Here is a 25,400-nt window from a genome sequence, read left to right as displayed (position 1 = left end):
CTTCTTACAAAATATAAATTTCGTAATGTTACAAATTTTCACAGTAACTGGCACTATTATAAGCTTCGGAAAACACGTCGCCAAAAATATTCTCCATTGACTGTATTACACTAGACCTTTTTCCTTTTTGATGCCTATTCTGAATTCACTGAATGTTTCAGGGCTAACTACCGAGTTGCACAGGTTATGTTTTGTTCATATATATCTGAGATGTTAATATCACATTTTCTATATTAATATACTTATATAAGCAAGAAAACATGTTGAAATAAGTGGATTTAGAACTTTTATAGACACTTTCCATCCTAATTTGAGTTATGGTAAGTTAAACATAAAAATTGTGTTGGTCGACCTGCATTTTGACATTCCAGGGGGAAAAGGAAATTTCGGTGGATGCTTGATTTAGATATCAGAAAGAGGCCTGAGGGCATGCGCATTTTAAACACGGACCCTCAGAAATACACACGAAAAAGGCCTAGTGAAATAGGGGTTTACAGAAAAGAATGGACTTTTTCTGGTGTATACTCATATATTACCATTAATATCTATTCTTTCAAATTGACTTCAGAAGTTTTAAAAAAAATTTGTGTGATTTATATCCGTAGCGGTATAAAAAATAAAGTAAAACCTCTGCATACTGGCTCGATTTGTAGATCCCACCTTTGGCTGACTCGTATATAAAGTATCATTTTTAAATTTTGTTGTATGATACACTATTAACAAAATATATAAACAAGCATTTTGGAATGTCTGCAAACATTAATTGATCTTCTGTACCCAACTAAAACCTGTTGAATTAAGCGCACACTACACTTTTTTTGAACAGTGATCGAAAATAAACAATCATCGATTTTAGTATATATCACGCTTTTGACATATAATGTGTGCTCATAAGCAAAGAAACACATGCTTTTGTTTATTTCGATGGAATTTTCATTCAAATGTCCAAAACGCTGAAGTTAAAACTGTAATTTTGTAACAATCTCAATAACAAATTTATAAAAAAAGCAGTGTTTTTCAGTTCAGTAGTTGAAACTGAATTAAAAACAAATCTCGTTGAAATTTTAGTCTGTTTCTTACTTTACAATACTGCCCATTTAAATGCCTTGAAACATTCTGAATTTTAAAATGAGTAATCCACACCAAAAACCCACTTCATAAATAATTTCCAGTCTTCAGATAAAAAAATTTTCAGGTACTAAAGTGATGTCATACAAGAATAACTCTAATACAAAAAACCGATTACCATAATTTCCTCATTGTGAAGTTATGAGAAATTTTTTCAGTCTTTTACCTCAGTGTTTCCTGATGTGCAGATAATTTCCAGAAAAAAAAAAGAATTTCGAAATATTTTTGAATGATTTCAACACAAATCTTGTTTCATCTTCAAATTAATTCATATGTTATACAGCCGTCAAGTTAATTGAATAATTTTATAGTACCAAGCCTAATTCATACATGTTTTTACAAATTCGTATAAAATATAATATTCTTTTCAATCACAACAAATATTCACTTATTCATACCTCCATTGTACCAACCAGATGCAACCATTTTCCTGTATTTCCCTATAACTGGCAGTTAGTAGCTTAAGTTAGAGATTCTACAACTTTTGAATACATAATTTCTATGAATATTTATTTTTCTTGTAGAAAGTAACTAAGTTTTTCAGAAGCTTTTTTAGCCAAGAAACATCTTTTGGTCAAATTCTAAAATCATGTCCCAAACAATATTCATCAGAAAATTCCAAGTTTGTATGCTGTTGTTATGGTCTAATATTTAAGTGATTTACAGATCTTTACATAGAAATTTGATGGATTCCGTCCTGACTTGATGGAATATTAAATGAAATAAGGTATTTAGGTTATTTCAAGAATCATGAAAAAAATCAGCAAATGAATATTCAGAAATCAAATCTAGAACAGTTTAATTTGGTAGCAAACAGGCTAAATCGTGAGCATTAAAATTCTGCCAATTCTCAATGATACTAATATTTAGCATTTTCTATATCAGTAATATTGCCTTTATTGTATTGAATGTAGTTTTATTTTTTGAATAAAATCTTTCAAAATATATGTGCAGAGTCAAAGAAACACAACCTCTGGCTTTTGTTTCACATTGCTGACCGGAAAGATGATCCTAGTATTATTTCATAATATAATTACTAGTTGAAGACATTATAAAAAATCGAAGAAATTTGACATTGAGGTTATTGGCGGGAAAGGCACTATCAAGTGAAGTTTGGTGAATCAAAAACCCGACTTTTCTTGAAGCATATAGATAAAAGTTGACTCATGATGAGTTCTTGTAAAAAAATTGTTATTTCGTTCAATTCTCTTTGTCATCGATAATTTTTCAGTTTGATGAAACATCAAAATACTCTGAAAAATGTGTGCCCCAAATCTTTGAAGATATCAAATCATATTTGACTATTATGTTACTTTCAACATGCTCGTCTATTTTTCAGTAGTAACGAATAATATTTGTTTGTATTTAATATGAAACTATTTGAAAATTCGATTATGGTTTGAATTTGACCATGATCTTTTTTTTTGATAAATGACCAACCAACTATCTAGACAGCACTGGCAATATGTATTGCTACAAATTAATTTTCAGCTTTGTTGACTCATTGTAAAAATCAAAGCTACTATCACTCACAGAAAAATATTTCTATGAAACTTCAAAAAAACATAAAATAATAATGGCATTTTAAAACGAAGTCCTCTAATCTTGGATAAATATTTCTTCCATTACAAAATTTTAATGAAGAAGTATATTCTTCTGAAGATTTGTCTGTTTATTACGACAAACGTGAAGCATTGAAGGTATACAAAGCGATTCACAACCCAAGAGTTAGTATTCCAAACAATGAAATACTTTTTAATATTATTACATGTGTTACATTGAAGAATAGTCGTGACATATAATAGATATTGATATGTTATAAAAAGTTGATAAGCACCTTGAGGAAGAATGATTATCATCTAATCAAAAGATATATACATATATTTTTTTTGATAAAGAGTGTTCCCAAAATTTTGTGTACTATATCTTTCTGCTACTGATTTATAATAGTTCTTTAACATGATTTGGAATGCTTGTTGAATCAAATCAATTATGTCAAGTGTGTTTTCTTTAACAATAATAAAATTTCAAATACATACTTTGTTAATGGTAAACAGAATAAATAATTTAGTATAATAGATATCAACAAAAACAAAATAACAAATTTTAATAAAATAAAACTCTCAACAACATTGTTTCAATTATGGTGATCTAAATATCACACTTGACAACCAATTTATTGATAATTGTGAGATCAATGCTAAAGACTCTATTTTTTTATCATGCTTGAAAAATATTTTTCAAAAGCCCAAATAGTTTTTTCCAAGTCAAATCGCTTGATACCTCTTAATAAAATAAACTGGAATACATTTTTATGAATAAATGAACAATACATAGAACAATACAAAATCAAAGGTTATTTGAAACTTCTCCTGTGATCAATTGATACTAATATTGAAGTTTTGGTCAGAAGTAACAGATGTTTTTTCAAGAAAATTAATATCAGGATTATTTTCTAGGACTATGTTATTATCTCCATTAAGTGTCTCAAATGTAACAAATGCCTCATTGTAAACTTGGGAAAGTTCATCATTTTTAATTGGTTGGCCATTTATCAAACAATCTCTTAAATTGTAATTAAATGTATCATCAGCTATTAAAGGAGTTGAAGGATACGAGTGTGAATTTTGAATGACTATATCTTCATTTGGTTGTGCTATTTGAAGAAATGGTAGCGGTGTGCTAGGAACAGACCTAGAAAAAATTTTTTGATCAAAACTTATAATGTCAATGCTTTGTGATCTCTCTGAATTTCTGCAGGTAATATCTTTATCGAAATTTGCATTGGTAAGTAGAAGATCTTCTTTATCAAGGTTATCTTGAATAAGTTTGTCATCTATTGAAATCATTTCAACATTATTGTTATTGTAAACTTGAGCGTTTAATGAATTTATTATGTTAGTAACACCTAATTTTTCATCTTCAATCGTGTCTAATTCATTGAAATCATCTTGGGACAATGGAGGTAAAAATCCGTTATCGGTCAGTAAGAAAGAGTTTTTCTCTATCATCTGATTCAATGGTACAGATTGTGACCTGAAACCAACATTATCTGACAAATTCAGTACAGGTTCACTACTTATTAACTGACATATTTCTGCCGTTTTATTGTCTTGTTTCAGAAGTGGCTGGTTTATGTAATTTGGGGTGTAAGATACTTTACCATTAGTATTAAGCAGAGTCTGAAGCATAGATTTATTAGGTAATATGGGACTTGGTGGTGCCGACATGGCTAGGAAATTTTTCTTGGGATGTTGTGTTGCCTGCCCTGTTTCCTTCTCAAGAACCAACTCAGGGCTGAGATCATTTTCTTTTTTAACTTTAGTAGATGTACTTGTACATGATTTACGGTTTGGTAGAATTTGCAACGTGAGTGCTGAAATTAAATTTCAAATTAATATCATTCCAATATGACAAACTATTTTTTTTCTTATTTATTTGAATGCTCTCAGTGCCATATATTTTTGAGCATGAATTGATAATTTAGAAATAAATCAAATTATGTTGTGCTACTGCTATAGTGTCACGCCAGACAAGGAGTGACGAATGTTGGCATCAAAACAAATGCATCAGTAACAAGGCGATTTCCGTTCCTCTTATTAATGTATATAATTAATTATAATCTGTCCATTTGTATAAATTCAGATTTGTGTATTGATAAATAAAATAAACAACGTTCATCATTGGGCCCCCAAGTCTTATTTTTTCAAGCTCAGCATTATTATCAAATGTAGTGTATTTCTACTTCATCCATTGAGTATTGAAGTTCTTCAATACTCAATAGTCTAACTTGATTTAATTTGATGTTTTCAACTTACCAGTGCTTTGGAAATTCCTTCCTTTAGGCACAGGAGTATTTCTAGGACTCACAAAGGGGCTAACATTAGTACTTGAACTCTTTGATTGCCTTCCATTACCAGTAGGTGAAAGAGGACCAGGAGAGATGGGTGTGAAACTGAAGTTCTTACGTCTTGTATTAGGACTGGGTGGTACACTATCATCTGGAAGTACTACATCAAAACTAACTCTTCTTCGAGCACTTCCTGAAATTCCTGATATGCTTTGTATCACGTTCAAATCTACAGGTTGGTAATTTATCATGGGAGAATTCTGAGAGCTAGCTGTTATTTCTCCCGAGCCACCTAAGTTGGAGTCGACAATTTTAGATTTTGCAAAATCATTTTCCTGAAGAAGCTGGCGCAATTGGGATATTTTAGATGTGTCTTCAGCTTCGGTGTTATCATTTTCCTTACTGAAATATTTGGATATCTCCTCCTCATGTTGGCTGTTGTTTTTACCTAATTAAATTTTGACTTTATAATTTTATAGTACATACAACATTAATAACTTATCATAATTTTGATTTAAGGCTGATAAAGCTTTTATAAATTATTTTAAAGTATAGATACTTGTTCTGATGATATAAGACAGGTGACATACAGAAAAACTTTGTTTCGTGAAATTTTTTTCATATAATTATTATGCACATGAAACATTTTTCATAGGCAATATGTATACAGAACGCTGTTGAGTTTTTTAATGGGCGAAATCCGACAAGAGGTTCCTTAAATGCGGCAGAACAATTAAAAATTTAAGAGGAAAATCGAGAGATACACCAAAACTTTATATCAACCGCCTCATCATAAACATAGAAAATTCAAAAGAATATTGAGAAAGATATACCTAATTTTTTTGTATATTAGTGTCCTGTTACCATTACAGGACAAAAGGGTCCCGGAAATGAAAACATATCAGTGACACGATATTTCACTCAATTCCATAGACATATACTGCTCCACAAAAGTTAAGGAAGTTCAGAGCTTTTGAGACTGTTTCAAAAGTTTCCGTTTTTTCAGAAATTCATTTAAATATGATAGGTCTAAATGTTCACACTTATCTAAATCATTTTTTTACCCATTCCTCTATGAGTTTCACAGTTTCAGTTGAAAATTCATTTTTAGTATAAAATCAGTTCATTCAAAAAATAAAGTTCAATAAAGAGTATGGCCTCCTGGAACATTAAGACAACACGTTTGCATACTTTTGATCAGATTGTTGAAGCAGCCTTAATCAATTTCCCTCCAGAGAGGATTAGAAAATATATCTCGAACCGAAAATGTAACCTAACCATGTTGAGGACATGTAACAATTGCTTATACTCCCTCTATCTATGTTTATCACTCTATGGTTTCAAGAAAAATTGAGAATATTTTCACAAATTATATTTGATCCACCCTGTTTAATATATCAAGGATTGAAAATTAGTTTTATATTACCCTAAAATTGTGATATAGTCGGTTTCTGAATATTATCAGGCAGTTTTTTCATAAAAAGTAAATCGGGTGCTTCATTTCAACTAAGAAAGTGATTCAATTTCAGGTATAACTAGAAGTTGTATAACATTGAAAATATTTTGGACAAAAAAATCACATGCTAAAACATCTCATATCAATTTTTAGGACTGAATTTCCTTTGATTATCTTATGGTTAACCTTTCATGAATGACGCTATATGTATATTAAAAATATACCATTGAGTTTGAAGGTACATCTGCATTGAGTATTGAAATAATTATTTCAGAAAGAAGACAATTTCCCAAATGACATAATAATCTTCTTATTTGTGATTCTTGTTTTTTTCCTGTTTCATCACTATTGCTTAAAATTCTTGTATCTGAATGTAACACACTGGCAATGTTTATTACTACCTAGTGTTGTATGTATTTGAGATGTATACGCTTCTACCTCATCTCTTATTCACATCAAAAAAATTTAGGTTTTGTCCTATAACCTAGGCAACAATGCTTATATTGGAAGCAGAATAAACATCTTGGATTACAGAAATCAGCATGTAAATCTGGAAAAAGCATCGACTTTGTGTCAGGAGCTGCATGAGTCAATTGTTGGTTAGTTCATCTAAATAAAAGGGTCTAAAGTTATGTCCCTCCTGAATTTCAGCATAAATATTCAGTAAATTTTTTTACATAATTATACGAATTACGAACTAAACTACAGCCTAATCTGATTATAAGGAAATTTCAAGTAATTTTTTTTTTATATTCAGTTTGATTTTTCTATGGTTCTGGTGACGTGATAGTATAGTTTTTTATAATACAAGTGCAGAAGGCATTGATATTCTTCCACGAGTTCAAATTCAAACGAGCCACGAAGTGGCGAGTTTTTGAATGAACGAGTGGTAGAATGAGCCTTCTGTACGAGTATTATACATTATTTTCTCTAATCCATTGCATTTTTATTGAAATTAATGAAATATTTTCATAAATATCATTTAGTGATTTTTACATTGAAAAATGTTGATTGGCAGAACTGATTTCTTTAAGGCAAATTTCAAATGAATTGACAGATAAAGCGGTGGCGGAAAGTTCGGAGTACCAACATATAATAATAAAATATACCATGAAAACTGTGCGTTTCTGATGTATTCTCGCACGATTTTGTTCTACAAGATGTGGAAGAATGAACGGAATAACTACAGAATTAGAGAAATGAAATTCTGTATCAAGCTTAGAATTGTTATTCTATATACGATTTTTTTGGGATGAAATCCTCGAACTTTATCTTTTGCACCCATTTTCAGTAGAACAGGGACTCAAAAAGGAACTCACCCAAATAATCGTCCATGGCATCCTTATCCACATTACTGATACTATTCAGTCGTTCTCTTGACAAAGGCAGTTCTGTTTGGAATTCGTCTGTTTCTGTTTTCTTATCACTAATAGTTTCTGAGTTTTGAGATCGATTTTCCGCCACAATGAGCGGGTTGTACATTTTATCACATAATTGATACAGGGGCTTAGGCTGGACAGTTTTGTACTTTATACCTTTACTCTTTGGAGAGGGTATATCTGTTTGTCTAGTCAAGTCCACTTGTGTTGAGGATACCTGAAATAAATTTTACACATAGTTTACAAATCCATGCAACAGTATAAACTCAAATAGTAGTTTCAAGAAAATAATTCAAATCCATTTTGCCTTGTTGGGCAACTCATTCTGTGAAAATATAGTTTTCAAAAATTTTTCATAAACTATAGCTTATATTTCCTTTTGAGTACCTTTGAAGAATTTCTTTTGTTATTTTGAACATGTTTGTTTGAATCTTAAAAGAATCTAAATATCAATATCAGCAACTCTTGGTTTCTTAATAAATATATTCATTACTTATATAAAAAAAACAAACAACCATAATGAAGATGAAACATATCAACATCTTTGCACAGACAAAACTGATTTACAAAACTGAAAACAGAAGAGGCAGACACAACAGAAGCAAGTAAAAGAATGTCATAACTACAACTTAAGAAGAGAAGTCCTGAGAAATAACTATGCCAGAACAACCAAAGTATAAGATCACAGGTTTTCAAGAGTACTAATACATATAATGGAATACCAAAGAATATACCGCACATCAACTTTTATAAATTCGCTAACAACCTCAAAAAGTATCTGACAGAAAAAACAACTAGATTAAGTAATAACAATATACTGTTATATTATGTTTATTATAAATTTTCTTTGTGAATTTATGTGAATATATGGCTTGACCCTTGAAAATAGGACCTAGAGTTCAAAACAAAATAAAGAAATAATAATAATATAAAATCAGGAATAATCAGAATCAAAAGACTAATAATTGGCCAAGGGAGTAGAAGTAATAGTAGTATACCCTACCTTGACTAGAGGATTATCTTCCCTATTATTCTCCTCTGATGCTACAGATTTCTGAAAACAGTTGAAGTCAGGTAACGAAGCAGGTTTATTGTTATAGTCCTGATATTTATCACAGATTGATTTGCCCTCAATTGGACTGGTGTTAGAGCTGGCACTGCTTTCACTGGGAGATGCTTCACTCAGAGCTTCAGTAGCAGATGATATTCTGCTCTTCTTTTTATGGGAAGATTTTAATTTTGTGGACTGAAAAGTAAATTTTCAATTAAATGTCCTCAATAATATTATGTATCTATAATTTCATAGCTAAAGGATTAAAATTTATATTACTGAATTATTTGAACCGGAAATGACTCGTTGAGGATGAATAAAGTTTATTCATGATTCAATATAGTAACATTAATAAACATGAAATGAATGATTCCTTCCTCAAATTCGATTCTGTTGATAACATGACAACTTTCGAACAGAAAACCTAGAAACTCGAAATTTCAGGGTAGTTTCACATCTTCAAATTCGAAATTTTCTTTTTGTGATCATTTCTTAACTATGTATTCCATCGAAAGGAAAATTTTCAATAGGTTGTAAAATAACAATTTCAAGCCTTATACAACATCTTATGTTGATCACATAACCAAATCCAAAGGAGATTTATATAAAAAAAAATTTCTCAATATTTCCGTATCCACAACACCGACGGATTTGAGATTTTGGTTTTTGATATCAATGATCTAAATATATGTAGATAGAGCGTAGAGAGAAAATAATTTATGGCAACATAGGAAGATGCATGATATTTGCATTGGCTGACCATAGTCACAATATAGTTTTGATTGGTCCTACATATTGAACTAACCAATACTCTTCTATCATTGGTTGACTCCTTTCCTTCTTTAATGTTGGAGTCAATACACTCCATGATCTCCCAAAGGCTCATCTATGTATTATTAGATCATTGGTTGATATAAAATAACAATTTGAAACTCTGTTCAAAATGTCACTCTTCAAAACCATGAAAAATTCAAGAAGAATATTGGAAAGAAATACCCAATACTTCTGTGGTTTACAAATCTGACTGAATTGAGATTTTGCATGTATATGAAGTTCTATATGTGGTCTTCAAGTGCGCAATTAGCGAATGAATTTAATAGCGTTCGAAAGCTCCTGACTTTACGTTATTGCTTCTCTCAGTTTATAAAGCATTGTCATTAGTATATCCTAGAACTGAAAAAAATTTAATTCTCCAGAATTCATGAATTGATTTATTAGTACTACTAAAAAAATTATCCTCAGAACACACTCAACATAAAATGGATAAGACTGCTCAAATTTTTATTTTTTACCTGTAATTTTCTCTTTCTATCCTTTATTGCTTCTTCTTTTTGAAGAATCTTCTTTTGTAACTGTATTTGAACATCTCTGTGTGACTGATCAGACTTCATTACCTCATTTTCTTCTAGAAATATATGTTCTGTTAGGGCAAGTTCTGAACTGACTACAGAAAAACAACTAAAATGTACACTTTCTTGTTATCTACAATTTTTTCTTGAAGCCTAACCCAATTTAAGGAGTCTTCCAAGATGAAAAAAAAATAGAAAAGCATTATTAATTTTTCTAATGAAAATTGAATGACAATACTTATAGATTCGTGACTTCTTTTCATTCAGTACCAAACTAATTGAAGTATTATGAAAGCACACACCTGATACTTCAGAAGCAGTCATTGAACTGATCTGATTTGCTGCTTCAGTACCTATTCCCACTGAATAATTGATGATGAGAAAAAATGCCAGAGCTTGAAGTGAAGAAAAACATGCATTCAGCTGATTTTCAGACCACTGTTTCACAATCAGCCAAGCAGCAGTTGCCAAGGAAGCTTGAGTGAGTGGTTTCTTCTCATCCTACGATGAAAATGATCTTCAATATGCAATATTATTATATTACAGATTGTTGATACCTGAATACACATCAATTGCATTCCATTGGAATCCTCATCCAAAGCAGGCAGTGCAGGAATTTTTAGTTTTGTACAATTTCGAAGACCAGAGTAGCAATATCTAGAATTTCCTCTGGTACCCAATCTTCGGGCTTTCACTTTTGGATAAACTTGCTTCATGACTTTCCCAAAATCAGCCTGCGATAATGGTTTCATCCTAATCCTTGAACAATATAACCTGAAAACGGATAACGTAGACTAAACAATTAGTTTGTATCATAAGAATTATAATAACATGTTAACTATAACATTATATGGTAGAGAATTCAATTCGCTTGCAGTAGGCTCCGATAGTAGAACTTATGGAAATAAGATATGATTTCAATTCAACATTGTTCTTTAGAATTGACTATTCATATTACCTTCAATAAAACACTGCAAATTTTATACTACAGTATGTCATTTCTTCATTTGTACCTAAATATGCCAACATGTTCGAAAAAAATTATATAATAAATATTAATATAAAACTCGAGTTAGGAGGTACAATGAAGGACAGCAATCACTTTTTGTACAAAATTTCATTCGAATAGCTGCTACAATTGAAAAGGAAAGCTCCAGAAAGCACCAGGAAAAATGTTTTCAATTTAATTTTCTAGATAATATACATTCTAAAACATCAAAACTGCTAAAATTTAAGTTTGGGTTAAAATTTTTTTTTACTCTAATAAAATTTGAAGTAATAAAGCAAACATCCAATGAAAAGTGAAGCTTTTTTCTCTCAATAAAATTGTAGAGATACATATTTCATTTATAACATATACAAAAACAAATTATTATACCCTAATTCATTTTGATTAGAACTGTTTTGTAAAATATTTTGTATTATGTATCATTGTAAAAAGTTTCATATAAATAACTCTTACTGAAAAGTTGTCTGAGGCGGATTTAAATTTTTTGATTTCACACATTCCAAAACTGAACTCTGAATATTCCAGATGCAAGATTTGGCTTAGCCTTAGAAAAATGTTTTCTTAAGAGGGAATACCACAACTTGACTGCTCAGTTCAAAACGAAATTATAGATTTTTTTCATCTTACAACCACCTATTTGTATGGGGTTTTCACATAATTTCTTCAAACAATAATCTGCATTGTGCAAAGTCAATATTTTTAATTTGTAAATGAAAAAAAAAATTTGGTAACTTTTCGTTTTCCGCAAAATAATTGTTGGTATGTAAAATGTACAAAGCACTGATATATTTTTAAAATATCTGTGAAGAAAAACCTACCCGAAACCATCACAAAACATGAAAAACTATATTTTTTTGCGAAGAAATAATTGAGTGTCCTACAGTGCTGCCCTCTACTTATTTGTTCCGAAAAAGGAAAGAAGATGAAGTTAATGTACAACTTCGTACACCGTACAAAATTTGGTCATCGCAGATCCACCAGAGGGAAAATGAATGGGTCACAAAGTTTGACTGATACGCAGAAAGCCACGTGGTGGTAATCCCTCTTAAATCAAATTATAATTAAAAAAAAACTGTAAAATTCTTGAATTGAATAAATTTCAGAAGACAGAAAAAATTTATTATAAAAAAAATATTTACAATAATAAAGAATTGAAACAATTTGAGTAGTAGGATTCATTCAATAAAATGTATATTGATAGATCTGATTGATCTAGAAATAGAATCTCTTGAAGAAGGTTTCAGTGTTTCCGAGCATCTGAATATGGCGCCAGCACCTCTTCCACATTGCTATATATTATTCTCTATACCTCACTATTATTGCTTGCTATTCACTATTTGTTTTAGCTTTCGTTATTCTTAGTTTAGTGACAATTTCATTATGACTTTCACTATAGACACAATGCACAAGTAATGCCAAGTAATTCAGCAAAAACATCGCTACCTCTACAGAAGTTTCATCAGACAATTAACAAAGGTGAGTGTTCTGGTACCATCGCTTTTCAAATCCATATCAAATTTACAGTCCGTTTCTCTCTACCAATAATCAGTTATTGATTTCGCTAACAGAAACAACAGAAGGCATATTTCACAGGATATAAAAAATATTAAAATTATGTTTTGGGTACATAATTAAGGACTATTGGAAATATAATATTAACTCCCATAGACAGAAAATTAGTATCTATATGAAGATAAAGGGTGTTGGAAAAAGAAATTGCATTTTGTCATGTATCTCCTTCAGAAATGTCCAATTGAAATGAGTATTAGTTAAAACAAATTGCACTGCATTTGTGACTTCCGAGTCCAACAAAGAACAGATAGGTATCAGAACTCAATTTTAGGGAAGTACTTTATGAAAGGAAGCATGTCCTATAAAATTAATTTTTTCTTACATAAGTTATTATTCTTCAGTTTTTAGATGAACGCTTTTATTGTATTTTGGTTTTATATCTTATGCATTTGAAAATTCAATTATTTCAAAATGAAGCAAGTGATCAATTCAAAAACTCACGTATATTCATCATAAACTTGCTGCTTGGGAAGGGAAATCTCAGGATCCTCTTCCAAATGTGTTTTGATCCATGATATAGTTCTACATACTTCAGACCGACTTCCTAGAGGGTTTAATGGCTGCTTCAGAGGATCTCCACTATTAGATATTTGTTCATTCAATTTTATATAAATCAGAAATCTTTCAAGTGGTGGTAATGATTTTATTTGATCCAAGATGTTTAAGATTGTCTGCCTTGATGTTTCACTGTAAATAAATGGTAGAATATAGACAAATAATATATTTGATTTGGTATCATATACAAGTAATAAAGAAACTTATTGAATTTTATTTTTCATTTATATGAAACAAATTTTATATCTCATTATTGTGAATACATTCAATCATTAAAACAAACAACAAGAAAAATTTTAGAATATCCAAAATCAATTTCAAAATACAATGGAAATATTGTTTTATGTTTGAATTTATTCTATGAAACATTGCTTGAGATAAAATACATTCAAAATAAATAGAACTGATAAATATTTTGTATCCCATCAGAAAGATGTTCTACTGTCATATACTCTGTACAGAATTGATTTTCATTATTATTACATTATGCAATGGAATCTACATGCTAAATTTGTTATAGTTAACTTCCAAAATCTAGATGAAAGATTAGAGAAACAAAAATAATAAATACGGAGACCGATTGAAATGTCAATTTTTTTGTTGAAGGAAACGTCTAAAATTGCCAAAGTTTTACAAGATTGCGCTGTATTTTTATCTATTCTATAAGTTAATCAACCTGATTTGGTATCCACTATTATTTAAACTATGTACAGTTTCCAAATATCCATCGATAATTTCGCCGGACTCTTCTTTCACTTGATTCTTGCAATCATTGTCTGTAGTATCTGTAAATCTATCTAAATTTTGCTGAAATCCTTTGAATTCTACTGGCCCTATGTGGTTTTCCATAACACTGATGTGATTCGACGATTACAAGACACAAATATACAAAACTACACATGTAAATTCAACAAAAAGTACTTGGAAAACCGGAACATTTTAGTATCAACTCAAATCAGCTGGTTCCAGGTTTCCAATGGACGATACGGTAATTATCGGACAAACTGACAGATGACAAGTCATAAAACAAACCTCGATTTTTGACAGATCCAGAGAATAAACAAATCATTAGTGAACATTAACTGCGTCCTTTTTTCTCTAAATATTTAACGCAATTAGTAAATTCAATGATAGTTATTCGTTTCATTAAAATATTTAATTTTCATTCAAAATAATGATAGGGTTTTTTACACATTAGTTTTGGTATTACTCTCGGGAAAAAATTGTTAGAGTATTAGATTGCGACCCTATTATTCATTTCACTAAACTTAAATAACTTATGAATATTACTGTATCAATTCTAATAATTCTACAGATATCATATAATGATTTGTGATCCTATTGGATTTTGACATTTCACTGATTTAATTTCTGTGTTCAAGTTTCGTGATCGGCAAGATAAAGATGGCTACACGGTGAAGTGAAAAAATATTTCAGTTTTTATAGGAGTTATCGAATAATATTTGTTAATTAAAGTCTTCAGAAGTTCTATAAGGCTTCGTTTTTATTATTCCTTGAGGAATTGACGTTGAAGGTATGTTAGGATATTTGTTATTTATTTGGCTATAGGAGTTCCCTCAGGTGCTACTTTAGATGTCTTAACTGCTTTTTCTAATAAGATTAAGTTTATTTGAATACCGTTGATATACTAGAGAAAAATAAAATTATTATATATCAATGAAACTGTATATAAAGGTTTATTTTCCATAACACTATATTCTCATTTTCGATTCACTCGAACTACATATGTAAACTCTGTTGATGTAGAAAAAAAGTTGTGTTTTCATTCAACAGTAAAGGAGTTGTTGATTTAATATATCAACAGCTCTACCCAATAATTCCTTTTCATATGTTATTTATTATTTTTCCCTGATTTGAAAAATGGGCTATATGTTCTTGAGGACACAGAACTGTTTATGGAAATGATGGACTTTATGTGATTATTATACTGCAGATTACAGTTTTTTGTTTTTCACAATTATAATCTTTATTTTTCCTGACCTTGCCGTAGTTTCTTGTTTATGAAACATTGATTGAATTCTTAGATATCGGATTTTATTTACAATGAATTGAAGGAATATATGCATACCTAATATTTTTGTTTTCATATTGTTATCAAAAGTGAATAATAAAATGAGCAGTTATCAAGACTTCCATTTTAATTTAGTTAATGAAATGTTTTTTTCGAAATGCCTTTTTTTGCATTTCCAGTCGGTTAGAATAAATGAACCATATAAAGTTTAATATACATATTCAGTTTTTTATTACAAGCGAAATATGAATTTTGAAATTATAATCTCAGTTCCTATGATAAACAAAAAAGTTCATCTCATTGTCATTTTCATATTTTACGTTTCGAGTTACCTATGCCGAATCCAAAAAATTTATAAAAACTGTGTACGCCGCTAAAAACTTTTCTCGACATGAAATTTAGTATCAAAATCGGTTTCTCGAGAATTCTATCTAAAAGTTTTGAGGGTTAAATAGCGAATCACTTCGCAAATACTGTGATGAATTATTATGAAATTCAAAATCGATCGGTACATCAGAAAATTAATTCACTCCATATTTATTGTATAACTTTAGCTTAAGCACATTTGTGGACTTGTGGTTACTGGATGTACCATATCTAGAGGACTTTATGTAAATGAGATATTCTTATAAGAAACGCTCTATTATTATTAATTTAATAAGGTTACCATTTGTTAATATTTAAGATATCCCTGTTATTTATGTAGGAACTTTCTTGACGTTTTTAGTAGGTGCGCCTTCACTTTGATATTCGAGTGTATTTTAAGTGGTTCGAATTACGGTTATAACAAATGAATCGGTTGTTGATGTTGGATTCAAATTATTCAGCGGTTACTCTATTTTCTTGTCCTTATTACAGGCACAATACGTACAAATACCCAACAATGAAAATTGTTGAAATTTCACACATATGTATTTTCATTTGAGGTATTTTCTTCATTTGGTTCAATAGGAAGCTCGAGATTAATTTGGTACAAGATGTAAAACATTGTGTTGTGAAGGTGAAATAATTAATGATCGTTACGGTGTTGCCCAAATACAATATGCACGTATAATATTCGTATATTATTTACGCGAACAACTTGGTCTGTTTAAATGATAGCAGAAACTTGTGAAATCCATTAACTTGTTCTTTTATGGGAGAGAAAGATTTGAGGAAATACCTAAGCATAGATTGGACAGTTACGTCATAGCTAGCAATAAGTACTCTACTTCATATTATAAGGTTGTTATAATCTAGTTTATAATGCTATTATATGCGGGGTAATTCGATTGAATCTGAACGAATTACATTACAAGTTGCGATTATACAGGGTGACTGGTGACGTAAGGGTAACGGCTCAGTGGAGATAGAGTACCTCTAACTGAATGAGGATTGGGGGTTAAAATGTCCCATAAGAATATTGGTTTCCGTTTTTCAAGTTTTACAGCCCACAATAAGGAGAATTTATGTCGCCTCCTTTGTATCTGTACAAGAAAAATATACCCTGATAATTATTATCTACATTATTTTGTTGAAGACTACATAGGGTAAATGCACTGGTTAGCCGACCGGCACTGGTTCTCGACCATTCCGTGATTTGAGATAAAATAATAATAAAAATATATCATGTAGTGCAAAATATTTTCGCGGTACGTCTTCTCCACTATTCTACCCTTCCAAGATAGTTTGCATAGTAGTGGTATAGGTCAAAGTTTTCGCGCTAAAAATTAGTTTATAATCTTCTATCATAAAAAAGGGTTTTTTCTCGTCCTCTCTTAGAAAAGTGCTTTGTGATATATGACCAGAAAATAGTAATTATTTCTTATTTTAAATGAATTATGTGTGTATATTTTGTTCCATATCAACTATAAGATATATTTTTGAGTGTATTTCAATCAAGAAGCAAATAAATGTATATTTTTTTTGTTCAATATTCGTCGGTCGCGAACTGGTATTGGAAAATTTGTATCTTTTATTTCTCGACCAAAGTGGTCGAGACTGAATATGTTACTTCAATAATTGTTTATTTCAACCGATATATTTCTGTTGGATCATTTTCGTTTTTTTTTTCGATACCCTAATGCATTTATATATCTACTTTCTGTATATTAGTTTGCGACCACCGAATTAACGTTGAAACACTTATTTCTACCCTTTATTTATGAGCGGTCGAGAACCAATTTGATTGTACTTAATTCTCGACCACTGGTGGTCGGTGTTTTATATTTTATTTACTCATTAGTTTCTAAATAGATATTAAGAGCAAAATAACCAAATAATGTTGTATGAGTTGCTATTTTGAAATATTTATAGAAAGTGGAAACTTTTCCAAAATATTTTTTTTTTTACATTCCGAGTGTTTCTTACTTGATTACTTCATCTGAAACCCATCTGAGTGATAGGTAGTGATGTCGATGGTACGGTACGAAAGTAAGTACTAATCACTCATCTCGCTCTAAAGTTTTTTATAAAATTTTTAAGTGGAGCGGCCACTATTATTAGTTGTCGAAAACTAACACAAAAATGGTCGAGAACTCTGCGGCGTGGTCGAGAACCGTAGGTTATTGAGATTTTCTATATGTTTTCACATTTCAAAGGTTAAATGCGGAAAGAACGCTTAAAATTATATGACAAATCATTTAAAACTCGCCAAAGAATCGATGAACACCAACACCATTAAAATTTGATAAGTTTATGTATGAAAAAATCGTGCTCGAAATCGATGTTTATGTTAACTGGTCGAGAACCAGTGCATTTACCCTATACTTGTTGAAAACATACCAGGTGGATGATAGTTCCACATTTTTCAGTTCAGTAGGATGAGCATGAGTGCGTAGGGTATCTTCTTTGAAAGTAACTATGTTGAACTTATTGAGTGAAGTGTTAGAATACGCCAAAAATTGCTTGTATCTGATTACACACCTGTACACCTTAAGGCATCGACAAAATGGGATGGTCCAGCAGATGCTGGAGTAACTTAGAAGCCATTTGAAATTACATAGTGGGTTAACTGTGCCAAAATTTGTGGACAGTATTTCCCATTATATCCCACACATATTTTTTGATAGGTATACTGGTATATGTTACAGGGTGGGCAAATTTCGATGTTTTTGCACTACCTTTTTAAACCATTTTACGTAGAATCCAGTGGCGTGCTCGTCTTTTTAACAGGGTTTTTAATTACGAAGCTGTGAACCAAAGTTTTTTTTTTTTTAAATGGGAACACTAGATTTCTGTGCCATTTTTTGAAAGCTCAATTGCTCCTGGTTTCTAAAATATATATCATCGTATGATGTTGATACAAATCATTATTATTATTTATTTACCATTTTCTATTATTTATATTGATATATAAATAATAGAAAATGGTAAATAACCCTTTTTTCATCTATGAGTCTCAATATTGCCATGGTTTCAACTGTTGAAGACAGAAAAAATTTTGAGATCTATGAAAATAATCTTCTGATGCATTCATCTCATTACAACTCTCTCGCTTGAAATACATCGAACATGTGGATATTTTCGTTATTTCCGAATCCATTTTGAAATAAAAAATAATAATATATATTATGTATCTAGATTCGAATTTTGTAGAAATTAGTAGAAAGTATAGAAATAATCAGATTGACGGAAGGACACTGCTTTTGTTATAGGAAGCTCTATTTTGCTGTGATCATCAACAGTTGAAATCATAGAAATATTCCTGAAAAGTTTTTATATAATATTGAGACTCTTAGAGATGAAAAATAGATTTTTGACCATTTTCTATTACTTATATTGATACAAACTATACTATGTTATACATTTTTGAAATTAAGAAAAATTAAGCTTTCAAAAAATGACACAGAAATCTAGTGTTTCATCAAAAAAAAAATAACTCTGGTTCATAGCTTCGTAATTAAAAACCCTGTTGAAAAGACGAGCACGCCACAGGAATCCTCCAATATTTATTTATAATATCAGGAAAAAATACCTGAAAAAGAGCAAATTCATTTTACTAAATAGCAGCTATCCGGCGCATCTCATAAACAAAATATTAGGGGAGTCTTTGAAACCCTCTCCACCAGAGATCATTTCATCTGAGGAACTTTCGAGTACAGTTTTACATTATAACAAACTCATATACATCAAAGGCCTCTCAGAAATCCTATCCAAAATTATTAAAAAGGACCATCAATGTCACAAATGATGTTTTCCGTAAATTTTGTAGAGCCCTGAGGATGGAAATAAATTTTTCCGAAACGTCGGCGAACTAACAGAGTATCATTTTCCTGTTTCTCTGATCCTACACCACCAATCTATCGTGAAGTAAAATTTTTGGAATACCACTTCAGATCTTGTGAAATCAGTGTTAGCGCAGATATAATTTTTTTTTCGATATCGCAATTTTTCCAATTTTCGCTTATAATTCGAAAACAAAAGAAGGTCTCCAAAAATGAATACTACATTTGTTAGTTCATCAGAAAAAAGAGAACGAAAATGGGGTATCAGATTTTGTCTATCTCCTCTGGTTTAAAAATTGTAGTGCTAATACATCGAAATTTTCCCACCCTGTACATAATGCCATTTTAAATCGAAGAGTTTTAAATATAGAGTGAACCTCTCCTGATTCATTTCATGCAGGTCGGCAGCAAAGCAATATTTTGGATTATCGTCTCCCTAAGAGCTACCGGCGTGAACTTGGCAGCCACTTTTCAGCAGCCGAATTCATTCCAGCAGCCAAACGACCAGTGGCGTCGGTAGAATTTAAAACTAACGAATCGATCTGTTTTTGGGGTGCAACGCAAGAATTTGCTTTTTGAGTTTACTTGAACGACTTCAGTCAAGTTTTTGTGACATTTCAATGCACGAAATAATATTATAGATGAACTTGAATTATGCTGATCAATGAAACGACGGGGTATATACAAGTATTTTCACGAATGAAATTTTGAAAAACGTTTAGCCAAGTTGATATTTGGAATACTTACTCTTCAATAGGAACAGAATAACACATCCGAAGCACATTGATTTGCAGGCCGTCTAAGGGGTAGTTTACACTTGTGAATTTTTCGAAATTTTTGAGAATGACCTCGTCAAAAATGTTTAGCCAAGTTCATATTTGGTATTCTTACTCGTAAATAGCTAAATAATAACATATCCGAAGCACATTGATTTGCAGGCCGTCTAAGGGGTAGTTTACACTTGTGAATTTTTCGAAATTTTCAAAAATGACCTCGTCAAAAATGTTTAGCCAAGTTCATATTTGGTATTCTTACTCGTAAATAGCTAAAGAATAAGATATCCGAAGCACATTGATTTGCAGGCCGTCTAAGAGGTATTTTGCACTTGAGGATTGTGGACAGTCTTCCCACCGCATAATTGCGCGCTATTGTGGCTCATTATTGTGCAACTTGTAATGTCTTATTTGGGTTTATTTAACTTGAATCTATATTCCATAGGAGATTAACATGAAGGTAACACAACCAAATGTTATCATGGCTAAAAATTTCTGACAGGGTCATTCTCAAAAATTTCGAAAAATTCACAAGTAAAAACTACCCCTTAGACGGCCTGCAAATCAATGTGCTTCGGATATGTTATTTTGTAGCTATTTAAGAGTAATAATACCAAATATGAACTTGGCTAACCATTTTTGACATGATCAATTTTGAAAATTTCGAAAAATTCACAATTGTAAACTACCCCTTAGACGGCCTGCAAATCAATGTTCTTCGGATATGTTATTCTGTAGCTATTTAAGAGTAATAATACCAAATATCAACTTGGCTAAACATTTTTGACAGGGTCATTTTTGAAAATTTCGAAAAATTCGCAAGTGTAAACTACCCCTTAGACGGCCTGCAAATCAATGTGCTTCGGATATGTTATTCTGTAGCTATTTAAAAGTAATAATACCAAATATGAACTTGGCTAAACATTTTTGACAAGGTCATTTTTGAAAATTTCGAAAAATTCACAAGTGTAAACTACCCTTCAGACGGCCTGCAAATCAATGTGCTTCGGATATGTTATTCTGTAGCTATTTAAGAGTAATAATACCAAATATGAAGTTGGCTAAACATTTTTGACAGGGTCATTCTCAAAAATTTAGAAAAATTCACAAGTGTAAACTACACCTTAGACGGCCTGCAAATCAATGTGCTTCGGATATGTTATTCTTTAGCTATTTATGAGTAATAATACCAAATATGAACTTGGCTAAACATTTTTTACAGGGTCATTTTTGAAAATTTCGAAAAATTCACAAGTGTAAACTACACCTTAGACGGCCTGCAAATCAATGTGCTTCGGATATGTTATTCTTTAGCTATTTACGAGTAAGAATACCAAATATGAACTTGGCTAAACATTTTTGACGAGGTCATTTTTGAAAATTTCGAAAAATTCACAAGTGTAAACTACCCCTTAGACGGCCTGCAAATCAATGTGCTTCGGATATGTTATTCTTTAGCTATTTACGAGTAAGAATACCAAATATGAACTTGGCTAAACATTTTTGACGAGGTCATTCTCAAAAATTTCGAAAAATTCACAAGTAAAAACTACCCCTTAGACGGCCTGCAAATCAATGTGCTTCGGATATGTTATTTTGTAGCTATTTAAGAGTAATAATACCAAATATGAACTTGGCTAACCATTTTTGACATGATCAATTTTGAAAATTTCGAAAAATTCACAATTGTAAACTACCCCTTAGACGGCCTGCAAATCAATGTTCTTCGGATATGTTATTCTGTAGCTATTTAAGAGTAATAATACCAAATATCAACTTGGCTAAACATTTTTGACAGGGTCATTTTTGAAAATTTCGAAAAATTCGCAAGTGTAAACTACCCCTTAGACGGCCTGCAAATCAATGTGCTTCGGATATGTTATTCTGTAGCTATTTAAAAGTAATAATACCAAATATGAACTTGGCTAAACATTTTTGACAAGGTCATTTTTGAAAATTTCGAAAAATTCACAAGTGTAAACTACACCTTAGACGGCCTGCAAATCAATGTGCTTCGGATATGTTATTCTGTAGCTATTTAAGAGTAATAATACCAAATATGAACTTGGCTAAACATTTTTAACAGGGTCATTTTTGAAAATTTCGAAAAATTCATAAGTGTGAACTACCCTTCAGCCGGCCTGCAAATCAATGTGCTTCGGATATGTTATTCTGTAGCTATTTAAGAGTAATAATACCAAATATGAACTTGGCTAAACATTTTTGATAGGGTCATTTTTAAAATTTCGAAAAATTCACAAGTGTAAACTACCCCTTAGACGGCCTGCAAATCAATGTGCTCCGGATAGGTTATTCTGTAGCTATTTAAGAGTAATAATACCAAATATCAACTTGGCTAAACATTTTTGACAGGGTCATTTTTGAAAATTTCGAAAAATTCACAAGTGTAAACTACCCCTTAGACGGCCTGCAAATCAAAATCCTTCGGATATGTTGTTCTTTAGCTATTCAAGAGTAGGAATACCAAATATGAATTTGGCTAAACATTTTTAACATGATCAATTTTGAAAATTTCGAAAAATTCACAAGTGTAAACTACCCCTTAGACGGCCTGCAAATCAAAATCCTTCGGATATGTTATTCTTTAGCTATTCAAGAGTAGGAATACCAAATATGAATTTGGCTAAACATTTTTAACAGGGTCATTTTTGAAAATTTCGAAAAATTCACAAGTGTAATCTACCCCTTAGACGGCCTGCAAATCAATGTGCTTCGGATGTGTTATTCTGGTCCTATTGAAGAGTAAGTATTCCAAATATCAACTTGGCTAAACGTTTTTCAAGATTTCATTCGTGAAAATACTTGTATATACCCCGTCGTTTCATTGATCAGCATAATTCAAGTTCATCTATAATATTATTTCGTGCATTGAAATGTCACAAAAACTTGACTGAAGTCGTTCAAGTAAACTCAAAAAGCAAATTCTTGCGTTGCACCCCAAAAACAGATCGATTCGTTAGTTTTAAATTCTACCGACGCCACTGGTCGTTTGGCTGCTGGAATGAATTCGGCTGCTGAAAAGTGGCTGCCAAGTTCACGCCGGTCTAAGAGCTCCATAGTTTGGGGACGATCCTAGCTTTTTCCTCAAGATAGCCTAAAAAAAAAATTCACATGTAGTTAAAACTGGCTAGTCCTGAGTTCATGTGAGGAATATGGTTAAGTTCTTGACACAAAGCGGTACAGGTTTCACGCAACTCCTGTACAAAAGCAATTTCAGAGGGGTGCATTAATGAAGATCCCGATGCAGAACTCTCCAAGGACTTCAATTTGATAACAGCAAAGCAGTTGCGTGTTTACGTGTAGAGCGCATCAGAGATTGTTCTGAATTGCCGCTCTCACAGCGGCTTCCTTTGCTGGTCCTGTCGACTAGGCGATTTTCTTTTCAATGCCGATCCTGTTTCTCGAAAGTTTGACACCAATCCACCAAATATCTTTTTATCGGGAACCGGATCGAGTCGCCTGAGCTCGAAATCAATGCGAAAGGTAGGCTGAGTCATTATCAATGAACCATCATTGTGAATAATATCTTCAACGATGAAAGTGCGGAGCTGTCCTCCATTGTTTACACTAAACATGGCATGAATGAAGTCACACTTCCACCAATTCATCGCTACCATAATTACAGCCGTAACTAAACGGTTTTCAAATCGGGAATTTCTTTTGGCTCCACCCTGTAACAAACTAAAATCCATCATTTTCTTGCGGCAAATCTCAACTGAATATGTTGTCAGCAAGGCCGTAGCTAAAAAAAAAGTTGGGAGTGGTGGGGGTTTCGTTGTCTTAAGCTCTAGAAAAATATTACGACCAATAATTGTACAATAATATAATTTCTCTATTTCAATATCGTAATGAGTTCATTATATTATTAAAAACAGTGCTGTAATGAACTCATTACATCATTGTTTTCAGTAATTTTTGTTTGTTTTGTGGTTGTCTACATTGACTTCCGATCCTATCAAATTTCAAGACATTTCAATTGTCAATATAATATAATTTGGATATAGTGAAATGATTTGCAACATTATTCGCAATTTCTCTTAATTCTGGTGGTATTGAATCGATTTCGTCAGACATAATTCATGAATTTAATGCACAATAATGAATTATTTCAAAATTCGAAACGTACGATTCGAATTCAAATTCCGTAATCTGTCAATTTCCGTAACGGTTCCACCAACTGCCAAGATACAATACAAAAGTCACTAGGATGTAGGTATAACCTGAATTTTGCATTGAATTTCGTCAATATTTCACAAAACTTGACAGAAATAGAGAAAATATCTTCTAATATTCGTTGCAGAAGGCAATTGTAACACTTATGCATTCGTGTTGGAATAAGAGACATTCTGCAACTTGTTATAGAATATACAGGGTGGCCATTTGAAAACGAAACAGACGAGATTACAGACGAAATAAAGTTTTTCGATAGAAATGCTCGGACAGGTCGATTTCTGTTTCGAGGGGGACAACTTAAGATGTAGGTTACGGACGCATAGCGCTTCAACCCTTGCTACTACAACCCCCACCCCCAATTTTTGAATAGGGAACATGGGGTGAGTGATACCTCAATTTAAAGGTATTTTTATACTGATTTCAGCACAGTAATTGTTTTTTCATTTTATGCATTAGTTCTCGAAATATTCATGCGTTAGTTAGTTAGGAAGGAAGCCACAGTCATGGTTGTTTTGAAGCTCAAAATGTCGATTTTTCACAAAACACTACAAGTGCCATGAAAACACCACTTCATTTTCAAATACTTAGTTAAGAATATTTCGAGAACTAATGCATAAAATGAAAAAAACAATTACTGTGCTGAAATCAGTATAAAAATACCTTTCAAATGAGGTATCACTCACCCCATCTTCCCTATTCAAAATTTGGGGGTGAGGGTTGTAGTAGTAAGGGTTGAAGCGCTATGCGTCCGTAACCTACATCTTAAGTTGTCCCCCTCGAAACAGAAATCGACCTGTCCGAGCATTTCTATCGAAAAACTTTATTTCGTCTGTAATCTCGTCTGTTT

The 25,400-nt window shown here is 31.5% G+C and overlaps 2 protein-coding genes across 4 annotated transcripts in view; one reads left to right on the top strand and one right to left on the bottom strand.

Moving 5' to 3' along the window:
• Positions 1-181: 181 nt before the first annotated feature.
• On the bottom strand, positions 182-14,352 carry LOC123670661. Its single transcript, XM_045604176.1, has 9 exons — positions 14,026-14,352; positions 13,236-13,481; positions 10,771-10,987; positions 10,516-10,714; positions 10,157-10,269; positions 8,817-9,059; positions 7,754-8,030; positions 4,947-5,426; positions 182-4,504 (listed from the first exon to the last, which is right to left on the bottom strand). Exons 1-9 carry the CDS (start codon positions 14,196-14,198, stop codon positions 3,507-3,509), a joined length of 2,946 nt encoding a protein of 981 aa, XP_045460132.1. The 5' UTR covers positions 14,199-14,352; the 3' UTR covers positions 182-3,506.
• A 366-nt stretch (positions 14,353-14,718) lies between these two features.
• The window catches only part of LOC123671229 (CLIP-associating protein), a 45,015-nt gene continuing 34,333 nt past the window's right edge, over positions 14,719-25,400 (top strand). For all 3 annotated transcript variants that reach the window (XM_045604963.1, XM_045604964.1, XM_045604962.1), the window contains exon 1: positions 14,719-14,883. The gene's annotated coding sequence lies outside the window, so the exon portion shown is untranslated. The remainder of the gene's footprint in view (positions 14,884-25,400) is intronic.

Source organism: Harmonia axyridis, chromosome 1 (genome assembly GCF_914767665.1).
Source record: "Harmonia axyridis chromosome 1, icHarAxyr1.1, whole genome shotgun sequence".
Lineage (NCBI taxonomy): Eukaryota > Metazoa > Arthropoda > Insecta > Coleoptera > Coccinellidae > Harmonia > Harmonia axyridis.
This window is presented reverse-complemented; position numbering and strand designations above follow the sequence as displayed.